We start from the raw sequence: 11,667 nt of genomic DNA, 5'->3' as shown, positions 1-11,667 counted from the left end.
CTCGATCTGACCCGACCCTGACTTTCGGTTTGGATCGGATCGGATCTGACTGGTTTGGTCGAGTCGGATCCTTCCCACCTCTAAGCTCTACTCACCCCTACACTTTTGCAAATCGCCTAATCACTAATTAGAACCTATGGCTGACTGAATAGGTGGATTTCCGAATTCGTTTTTACTGATCAGTCGTTTCAATGTGGGCATCACTAGCGTTTAATCAAAGATTAAGTTGAGTACAATTTTGACATGTCCACACTTCATAATTGCTCACGAAATTTAAACACAAGCTCCGGATCACACATGTGAGCTTGTGCTTGATTGAATTGCGCAAACACCTCTCTGCCCAAAAGGTGGCCTTCTTATCTATAGCCATATATTTTCCATGCCATCTATGAGATGGTTAGGATCATGTCAAAAATGCAATCCACGGTTGCCGACCAAATGGAGGCTTGTCAATAAATTGGAAGCAATTCTTATTATCAGTAACCATGATCATGCATTTATAGGCAATTGATCAAATGGTTCACATGGTCTAATTCTCGCATTTGGAGTATGATGAAGTGGGGGCACTGTGACTTAGAGTCCTTCAAGAATAACGGATCATTTATAAATAATAATGATAATAATAATAATAATAATAATAATTGTGGATCTTTTATAAAATGTAATTAAAATAAATAAACTAAAATAAATTAAAGAACTATAAAAGAATGAATCATTTATGCAAAATAGTATAAAATATATAAAGAAAAAAGCTTGGGCGTTCTCAAAGCATTATAAGTTATAGTGTTCCTGGCTGCATCGGTCACTTGGATAGTCCAGCCTACTACTTTAAGCTGTCTATTAAATCCAAAATAAATTTGATGGATACTTGGAAAAAGTCACACTGATAGATCCGATGATCCATCCATCTCTGATTTGTCATTCTTTTTATAGTCATCCTAGCTTCGAGCCATGGGTTGGATGGCTAGGAAACCTGACAAGAGTGACCTTTTATAATAAAAAGCAATATATGATGTTCTTCCCTAACAAATGGATTGATCAATTTTTTCAGTGGGCCTATGTTGTGTATATCTGGACCGTACAATTAAAGGCTAATGATCATGGAGGTGGCCTTGTCAGATTAGTGAGATATTTGCATGGTAGCTTGTAAAATCTGTGTAGGACCTGTTGTGCATTCTAGATCAAGCCTTTGGATTGCCTAAGTCTCCCAATACAGGTAGGAGCATTATAACTTATAGTGTCTAACATCCAAACTGTCCAATGTACGCATCCCACCATGAAGATATATAACATGAACAGAACATCAGGCCAATCATATCATCAGATAAGATATTTTGAATGGTGTATTTTATTATTATTTTAAAAAAAATTTATGGCTTAGCTCACTTTACAATTGGATGGACCATATTTTTTGTTTGTCCAATAATAATGTTGATTTGCATATGTAGGAAGAGTTGGATATGAGAAGCATGCAACATGGCCCCATAATTCTAGTTTTTCTATTTTGTAAGAAAAAATAAATAAATAAAAAAGAAAAATAAAAAAGAAAAAAAGATGACTCCAATAACCTAGATTTGTAGAGGTATTATTTGGGAAAATCCGAATCATGGAGGAATTTTGAGGCTCTAATAGCAATGTAAGGAAACTACAAGTCATTGTTCTTACAGATGCATTGGTTCACTTGGATAGTCCAGTCCATCCATCTGAAATGTCCATTAACTCCAAGACATTCTATGGGCTATTATGTAAAAATTGCACTGATCAGATGATTCAATCTGTCCTTGATTTGCCTTGGTTTTAATAGCCATCCATTTTCCAAGCCATGGATGGGATGATTACAATTCCCTAACAAAAGTGATTCTTTAGAATCATGAGCATTCCATAATGGGTCCTAACAGAGAGATGGATCAAATTGGTTAGTGGTGGGCCTATTTATGTCTGAATTACTTGACCGTCCATATTAAAGGCGATTGATCTACTTGTTGTATTTGTCAGATCAGTGTCTTGTTTGCATGGTAAGCCATGAAATGTGCCCTGCACCTATTGAACCGTCTGGATGATTGGACTGTATAAGTGTCCCAGTGCCACTAGGACCACTGTAACTTAAAGTACTCTCAGAGCACTAAAGTATTTCTAAGGTTTAAAAATAAATAAATAAATAAATAAATAAAAATGTAATCTCAAAGCAACATAACTTTGGATGCATTTCTCAACATGTATTATACGATCATGATCATTTATGAAAAATAGGCCAATCAACAAATTCATTCACCCATTTACTGGGACCCATCATAGATTACTTTACTTTATGAAAAATCACTTTTTATCAAACAATCCTAACCATCCATCCATGATGTCCAAGAAATGGGTCAGTTACAAACCGACTGGATCATCCGATCCATGCAAGTTTTAAATGGTAATCCATGTACCTAATTGGCTTTCCAAATTTAATGATTGAACCGTCCAAGTGCCCAAATCCTAGTATGCGCTACTATCCACTAGTTCATTTGTAATAACTTATTTATGGATCGGATCATCCGACCAGGGTGGCCTTTTTTCATGATGACCTATAAAATGTGTTTTCAACCTAATGTACTGTCCAGATCAATCACTTGAACTGTTCAAGTGCCCTGATGCAAGTAGGAGTACTGTACCTCGTAGTGCTATGAGCATTGGACCATTTCTGAAAACAGAAACGAAGACTTTGATTACCACAGTAATGGAGACTTAGACTTAGACTTTAACATCTAAAGAGGGAAAAACTGCCGTCCAAAGACTTCAAAAACATCAAATGATTCCCATCCATTCATACATTCACATTTCCACCTCTCTAAGCTTCTGTTCTCACTCAAAACAGCTCTTTAGAGCCCAGATGGGCCTTGAAATCAGACAATCAAGAGCTCTTCTTTCCTCCCTTTATCTCCTCTCCTTCTTTCTATCACAACCATGCACTGCAACAGACACCTTAAATTCATCCCATGCGATCAAAGATGGTCAAACCCTAGTTTCGGCCGAGGAGGTCTTTGAACTAGGCTTCTTCAGCCCCGGCGATTCTCATTACCGCTATGTCGGAATATGGTACAAGAGAACCCCAGAGCCGAAATACGTGTGGATTGCCAATGGACAAAACCCACTCACAGATTCCTCTGGAGTCCTAAAGATCGGAGCCAATGGCAATCTGGTGATCCTGGATAGGATGCTGAACGTCGTGTGGGCCACGAACATTTCCAACAGCTGGAATTGCTCGACTGCGGTGTTGTTAGATACAGGAAATCTCCAACTACGAGAAGCGGATTCAGATGGCAGTGGAAATATCTTGTGGGAGAGCTTCCAGCATCCATCGAACAAGTTCCTACAAAACATGAAAATTGGTATGAATTTAAAGACGGGCGAGAAAAGATTCATCACGTCTTGGAAAACCGACGATGATCCTGCACCAGGCAATTTCTCTTTCGGGCTTGATCCAAAAAACATGTTGCAGTCTTTCATTTGGAATGGAAATAAGCCATACTGGCGAAGCGGGTATTGGAACGGAAGAATATTCATTGGCGTTCCAGATATGGAATTCGATTCAGTGTACCTAAATGGCCTGACAGTTCTTGCAGATAGCCATGAAGGAACCGTCTACATGGCATTTTCTCTTTACAACATCTCCCCAATTTCAATATTTGAGTTGGGAACTTCAGGAATTCTTCGGAAACTGGACTGGGATGGTGATAATGAAAACTGGGTTATTAAATGGTCAGGGCCTGCTTCTCATGGGTGTGCTATTTATAATCGTTGCGGGCCTTTTGGGAGGTGTAACGGATCGGATAATAAGAGGACATGTGGGTGTTTGTATGGGTTCCAACCGAAATATACTGAAAAATGGAGTAGGGGAGATTGGTCAGGTGGATGTGTGAGGAGAACTGAGTTGGGGTGTGGGAAAAATAGCAGTGCTGAAGAGAAAGAAGACGGGTTTTTGAAGATGGAAAAGATCAAATTGCCAGATTTTGCTGATTGGGTGGTTGGTTTGGGTGCAAATGAATGTGGAATGGAGTGCTTTAAGAACTGTTCGTGTATTGCCCATGCGTACGTTAGTGGGATCGGGTGTTTCCATTGGGGCGGCGATTTGGTGGATACTGAGGAGTTTTCTTATGGTGGGGAGGAGCTTTTCCTCCGGCTGGCATGTTCAGAGCTGGGTAAGTCTTTCTTCAGTTCATTTTTCGTAAATTGCTTATAGACCGAATGATCGGAACCGTCCGTTTTCTGGGAAATTTTGTGGATGGGTAACAATTGAAAAATGACGGTGATCGAATGGTTTCAACCATTGATTTGGATAATTTATTGAGAACCGTTAAAATAACTTATGCAACAAATCTATGGTTGGATCATCTCTTCAGATGATTATTGGATTATATACCATCGATAATAGCTAGCGGATTTTCTATCATCGGATCATCTACATGTGGGCCTCACGTAAAACACAGACGGTCGGTAGAAAATACATCTTTAGTTCATATTCAATATAGTAAAGGCGAAATATTCTATAGCTGGGATCAGCCAATCAGGGGGAGTTTTCATACATGGACCATCCCTGATTAGTCCCACCATATCAACCGTTCCGATAACCTAACGAACGACCTAAACGATAATGACGTAGCAGTTTACAATGGATAACGTCAATGCACGCGTGAAAAGCTATTTTAAAATAAATCATTAGGTGGGTGTCCACATCGCTATATCTCCGCGTTCTTTTCTGGACGGATATGACTTTTTACATTTTGGTGGACCCTCTAGATTTCAGCTTCTTCTAGCTGGTAGAGGATTAGATACGGCCCTTACCGTGGGGCCCACCTTGACGCATTTATTCTACATCCACCCCATCCATCCGTTTCCCCAGACCATTCTAGGGCATGAACCCAAACATGAAGTAGTTCCTCAGGTGTACCATACCATAGGAAACATTGGTGACTGACCGTTAAAAGCTTTTTGTGGGCCACAAAAGTTTTGGAGCAAGACGATATTTGTATTTTTCCTTTATCCTGGTTTTTGTGACCTTATCAACAGGTTGGATGGAAAATAGACACTACAGAAACATTAACGTAGGCCATGGGATGTTTTTAATGGTGAGTGTTCCATCACCATTGTTTCTTATAGTATGGTTCACCTGAGATTTAGATGGGATTTGTTTTTTGGCTCTGGACCTAAAATGATCTGGTAAAAAGGATGGACGGCCTAGATATATATAGAATATATATATATCAAGGTGGGTCCCATGGTAAGAGCTATACCGTATTGGGTGAGGCTGGGGCGGCACCTAATCTGTTCCTTTTTTGGTGGACCCTTTAGATTTCAGCTTCTTCTAGTTGGGATTTAGCATTTAGACTTTCATACTATTAGATTTTAACGGTGCAGATTGGCCGTCCTAGGCCAAGCCCAATCCCATTACGGGTGCGTCTCGTAGTTTAAACTCAATAAAAAATCTCGACCGGGCCATATTTCAGCAAGACATAACAAAAACTCATCTGTCACGACTCAGGAAAACTCGGCAAAAACTCGACAAGACTCGAATTTTCATTCTCTGACTAATCAAGCTGGTCCCGGCAACTCTTTATAAAGGCCCTTAAGATAGCCCAGGCCTCACCTGGCTTCTTCATACGCTATTGAAGTTGGATGCCATGTTAGTCCATAGTGGGCCATGGTTGGGGAAACGGATTGGCTACTGCCCCTGCCATCAGCCAATGGCTGATGATCGGTGCTCTGCGGGCCCCACCATGATGTATGTATTTCATCCATGCTGTCCATCTATTTTTCTATATCATTTTATGGTATGAAACCATAAATGAGGTATATCCCAATCTCAAGTGGACCACATTACAAAAACCGGTGTTGAATGAACGTAGACCATTAAAAACTTTTTGGGGGCCATAAAAGTTTTGGATCAAGCTGATCTTTGTTTTTTCCGTTCATCTGGGTCTATATGACCTAATCAAAATATTGGATGTCAAATAAACAGTACAATGGGCCTTAGGAGGATTTTAATGGTGGATATCCAATCACTATTATTTTCCCGTGGTGTGGTCCACCTGAGATTTATATACTTCTTAATTTTTTTAAGATCAAGCCCTAAAATGATATGTGAAAATGGATGAACGGAATGGATGAAGCACATACATCATGGTGGGGGCCGACAGAGCACCGACCACCAGCCACCGGGTTGGTTGGGCGTAGCTGTCTAGGAGGCAGCTTTCAGGCCTGCTGTGTAGTTCGGCCCCAGTTCAAATCCAACCATAGCTAATACTAGTACATCTGGCCCATCCAACAATGTTTTCCTGCATGAAAATGAGATGCCCAAAAATCAGGTTGATCCAGCCATTAGATGCACCCTAGGTATATGTCGAGTTTTTTGGTCCGTTCATCAATTTTCATGGTAGAACCTCGCCTGATAATTAAATAGACCTGAAATTTTGATGTGTTCCATTTTTATGGTGGGACAAGCTTTCTGGACGGGTGAGATGTCATAAGAGAACCTTGGTGGCCCCACACGTGGACATAAATGCTCACACAAGTTGTACACTAAGTGTGGGGCCACCATGGTGTTTGATTGGCATTTTTCCAATCAGAGAGACCTTGAAAATGGGATGCCCTAGAAATCAGTTTGATACAACCATTAGATGCACTCTACGCTAAAATATAAGTTTTTTTTTAGATGGTTGCACATTATTTTTTATGGTGTAGCCTGTGTAATAGTTGAATCCACGAGAATTTTTGGAGCGTCTCATTTTCACGTGGGGCAACCTTACTCAACGCGTGAGATTTCATACAAACGCAATGGTAGGCCCTCACGCCAAAAGATAGACAGAGCAGATTTTCACGTACACATCACGGTGGGCCCCACAGCTTCGGGCTTCCCATATCAGTTGCTGTAGGAACTAAGAAATTCACCTCAAAATGCATTACTTCGACTTGCGTCTTTGAATCCTCCAAACAAATATTTATTGGTATAGACTACTTTATGCGTTTATTCACCATGTCATAAATGGTGGTGAACAGTATAATGTACACATTGCAAGTTGGTATGTCTCTGTTCGGACCACCCAAACTGCTGGCCCTATTGCGGATGGAGCATGTCTACAAATCATATTTTCAGATGATCGAAATTACATGGCTGATATCAGTTCATTAGGATCATCCAATTAGTGTTTTTTTTAAAAAAAATTTATTTAATTATTTATTTATTTTTAATAATCTCCATCCTTATGGCGCAAGGAATTTGGTTTTATAAGAAACAGAAATCCAATATTTTCTGAGTCCAAAAGCTCCTTAATCCAACAAAAATTTCTACATCCTTCTTGCAAAACTGAAGATTTTTTGTTTTGAATTTCAGGTAAGAAGAAAAAAGTTCCGAAAATCATCACCATAATCGTGATTATATTTGGAATAATTGTCACCTTGGTCAGCTCCACATGCATTTGCTATTGGGTTTCATCAAAACAAAGAGGTAATTCTGCCCACTGCCCATGATCATCTCAAACATGACTTGCATATAAATGGGCCCCATGCGCTTTGATTGGTCGCTAGCTGATTCTGATGATCAACAGATAAAACAGTGACATACTCCAATGGTGGGCCCCACCAACTAATCAACCAATCAAAGTGCATGAGGACATGTCCTTTGTGCTTCTCATGCGAGATTACCATTTTTCACATTATTTGTAGTCATATGATAATTTCTTATTGGTGTATATCCGAAATCAGGAAGGAATAATAGGATCAGTGAACTGCTTGATTCTGGCGCAACCGATGCGTCCAAGGACTCGGCAAATGCAAATTTAGTTAGAGAGGGTGTGATGCAAGAAGGCCCAGAGCTGCCATTGTTCGATCTGAGTAAAATCGCAGTAGCTACTAACAACTTCTCCAATGCAAATAAGATCGGTGAAGGAGGGTTCGGACCCGTTTACAAGGTAGTGATATACTCAAATCTTCTCAAGGTTTGTAGAGGCTCAAATGGTGCAATTATGCACAGTTGGTTTAGGCATCGTTGCGTCTTTGGTGGATTCAATTTTATGCAGCCATGGTCTAGTGATCCTAAACATCAATATGATGGGCCCCACAACGAAGATCCTAGAAATAATATCTTTAGCCCTTTGTGTGTGTGTGTGTGTGTGTGTGTGTGTGTGTGTGTGTGTGTAGAATATGGATTGTTACCTTATTTTCTTGCTTAATCCTCTAGTTGCTGGCCCACAACTGAAGGGTTAGGATTTCCCATAAGGGAGATTTCTTCTTGTGCATGGACCATCTAATATGCTTGTATTTAAGCCTACCAAATGCATTACTTTCTTGAATTATGTTACCATTCATTTGAGGATTGATTGTTTCAGGGTAAGCTGCCAGAGGGACAAGAAATAGCAGTGAAAAGACTATCAAAGAGCTCTGGGCAAGGCCTGGAAGAGTTCAAGAATGAAGCCATATTCATATCTAGACTTCAACATAGGAATCTTGTTAGGCTCTTGGGTTGTTGCATTGAAGGAGAAGAGAAGATGCTAATCTATGAATACATGCCCAACAAGAGCTTGGATTCCTTCCTCTTTGGTTTGTTTTCTTGCTAAAGCTCTCTTGAGTTTGTTAACGATTCAATTAGTTTATTTGTTTAAACATGTGCATTGTGTCCTTGTGCTCATAGTTTCTATAAGTTGGGCCCTGCTGCAGTTAAATAATGAGTCAAAATCTCCAAGATGGGACAATCTAACCGTTTAACCAGTGGCATATCAACATATGATTAAGAAATGAAACTGCAATATTATGCCTTCTATAGAATAAATCCCAAAATTGGATATTTAGGATCTTCCATTATGAGTTTTTTTTTTTGGGCATGGTCCATGCATGGTGGGGCCAAACAGATAATGATCTACATCATTATAAGGCACGCTGCATTTGTAGGAATTAGGGTTCCTAGTGGATTATCCATATCTTTAGGATGGCGATCGCATTATTACCTAGATCATTGAATTTTAATTTGTTTCTGAATCAGATCCGAAACGACAGGCACAACTGGATTGGGCCAAACGCTTCCACATTGTTGAAGGGGTTGCTCGTGGGCTTCTTTATCTTCACCGTGATTCAAGATTAAGGATTATACACCGAGATTTAAAGGCCAGCAACATTCTACTCGATGATGAGATGAACCCTAAAATTTCAGACTTTGGCATGGCATGGAGTTTTGGAGGGAACCAAACTCTAGCTAAAACTAACAAAGTTGTTGGTACATAGTAAGTTTTTGTTACTTGATCATCAAAACAGAAAATGAATGAATGGAATTTGTTTTGATTATATCTGCTTAGTCTGGTGGAAATTCGAGCAGTGGATCCGGTGGGCCGCACTATTTAGATGACTTGGCCCAAATTCAACCATTCAATTCATCACGTGAGCCAAAGGTGCATGAAGAAATTGAAAACTGCCTATGTTCAAGGTATGCACATGGCCCAGCTGATGGCCTATTTTGGGATAATGAGGCCTGCTAGATGCAATACTCCAACATTCACCACATATGGCATGTGCGGCTGTAAGCATCAGTGTTTCTGGGCTAAGCAATTGTCCATTGAATCAGTAATTTTAAGTTTTTCTATTCCTAAGAAAACAGAACACCTTTAACATGTTTCTCTAAACACAACGTCTTGAACCATGAATTGCAGTGGCTACATGGCCCCAGAGTATGCAAAAGAAGGGCGATTTTCTGAGAAGTCCGATATCTTTAGCTTTGGGGTGTTGCTGTTAGAGATCGTTAGCGGTAGAAGGAACAGAAGCTTCTACAATCAAGAACTGTCTCTAAACCTCTTGGAATATGTAAGTATAGGTAACCCATTTTCCTCTTGTCGGTGAGGTTGTTTTTTAATGAGATATTGAATTGAATCACAATGACAAATAGTTCAATAAAACTGAAATGAGAAACTAGCCCTTGAATTGCAGTAACTTGAATGTAATTGTAATTTGGATTAAAAATGGAACTACATTTGATCATTTTCACTTAGCAATTCTATTTGGCGGTGTATCCAAACATGGCCAATTTAGATCAGGAAATCTTTAATTATGTAAATACGATTTTCAAATGTCTAAATAGATGAATTTGAGATTGTTTCAGGCATGGAAGCTGTGGAATGAGGATAAGGCTTCAGAATTAATAGATCCGGAATTGGGCAATTCATATACGCTGTCTGAAGTAATGCGATGCATCCATGTAGGGCTGCTTTGTGTGCAAGAATGTGCATCCGATAGGCCCACCATGTCTACTATAGTATTCATGCTCGGGACTGAAATCGCAATTCTTCCTACTCCTATGGAACCAGCAGCAACTCTTGAGAGAAGTCCTTCGGAATCCGATGTGCCTTTGATTAGGAATATATTCTCTGTAAATAATATAAGCATAACAACGGTTCACGGAAGATGACATTCTCAACTCTCTGAAATCTGGTTAGAGTCTCCTTGCTTCTAAATCTCTGCAACTGTAGAATGAATTAAGATAGGCATGTATAGAACATGAACATTAAGAAAATAATGTTTCATCACTTGTTTTAAAGTTGGCTTTCTTTCTGTACCTCTCATCCTTGGTGTGTGTTTTTAATAATTCTGGTTTCTAAAAATAACTCGAAAATATCATTTGTTACCGTACATCACCAGCCATCCATTGATTGTGGATGGGAATCCATATTCACATTTCATTCGAAAAATTTGGAATTTTGAGGAAATCAAAATTGATCAATGTGAACCGGTTCCCAGACCACTTTCGGATTGTGGGTTATACTGATACACAATCTAATCGATGCACGTTTCCATCAGAGTTTCAGGCATTCCTTCTTTCCACCTTTTAATGGACATGGTTCCCAGTATTCATGACAAGGAAGTAATCTCTCTAATCCCAATTACAATCCCATCATGTCCAGTATGAAAGTGATCTGATTCTAATTTCAAGCATAGTCCCTCAATATGAGTACTAAGGAATGTAATTGCAATTTGCTCGTTTCCACATCACTGAACTAGTTATTGCAATTTGATTGAATGGTGCATCCAAACGTAACCATGATGTAGGACTTTCATGGGGAGCAACTGCAAAGAGGCCATTACTCATGATGGACGGCTCAAAGTTCCACATGTGTTCTATGGCAGCACATGTGGGGACACATGCAGACACTTGGAAGTTCGATTTCGTGTGAAGCATTACTCTTCCCGCTTCTGTCAATAGTCTTCCTAATAAAATGATCAATAGCAATTACAGAAGCCCGTCGATCTCGCAAAGTGGGCCCACATCATCTCTCTGATAGTATCTGTCTTCCTCTTCATCTCCTACGCTTTCAAAGGCCCACCCATCACCGATCGGATTGCTTCATTGTCATCCTTTGCACCACATATCATCCATCCATCTCCCAAACTAAATGCAAGCACCTAATTCCTCCACCACAATCTTCCATTTATAGAACTCCAACGCCAACCACCACCTGACAACCGGGCCGACCCCATTCATTTAAGAGAATGTCAAACTGTCCTGGCCCATTTATAGACTAATAGCTCTTGTTTTCTTAACATCATCCGATCTTCGGATCGGTCAGGCGGACACTCTGATCTAAAATCATTGTTCATGTTGATGGCTATATTAGCTAGAGCTCTTCTGGGCTTTACAAAGCCTTAGATTTG

The 11,667-nt window shown here is 39.8% G+C and overlaps 1 protein-coding gene across 1 annotated transcript; it reads left to right on the top strand.

The window, feature by feature from the left end:
• The first annotated feature begins 2,797 nt into the window (after positions 1–2,797).
• On the top strand, positions 2,798–10,575 carry LOC131221805 (G-type lectin S-receptor-like serine/threonine-protein kinase At1g11300). The gene is made up of 7 exons (XM_058217107.1): positions 2,798–4,181; positions 7,370–7,483; positions 7,741–7,946; positions 8,364–8,574; positions 9,014–9,251; positions 9,675–9,825; positions 10,121–10,575. The coding sequence occupies exons 1-7, from the start codon at positions 2,873–2,875 to the stop codon at positions 10,424–10,426; spliced, it is 2,535 nt and encodes an 844-aa protein (XP_058073090.1). The 5' UTR covers positions 2,798–2,872; the 3' UTR covers positions 10,427–10,575.
• The last annotated feature ends 1,092 nt before the right edge of the window (positions 10,576–11,667 follow it).

Source organism: Magnolia sinica, chromosome 12 (genome assembly GCF_029962835.1).
Source record: "Magnolia sinica isolate HGM2019 chromosome 12, MsV1, whole genome shotgun sequence".
Taxonomy (NCBI): Eukaryota; Viridiplantae; Streptophyta; class Magnoliopsida; order Magnoliales; family Magnoliaceae; genus Magnolia; species Magnolia sinica.
This window is presented reverse-complemented; position numbering and strand designations above follow the sequence as displayed.

What these genes read in the sequence shown, in the direction of transcription:
- LOC131221805 (XM_058217107.1), top strand. Translation starts at nt 2,873, where the DNA reads ATGGGCCTTGAAATCAGACAATCAAGAGCTCTTCTTTCCTCCCTTTAT. An exon ending in GCTGGCATGTTCAGAGCTGG is followed by an intron (nt 4,182 to 7,369) that starts GTAAGTCTTTCT and finishes TTTGAATTTCAG; the next exon opens with GTAAGAAGAAAAAAGTTCCG. An exon ending in GGTTTCATCAAAACAAAGAG is followed by an intron (nt 7,484 to 7,740) that starts GTAATTCTGCCC and finishes ATCCGAAATCAG; the next exon opens with GAAGGAATAATAGGATCAGT.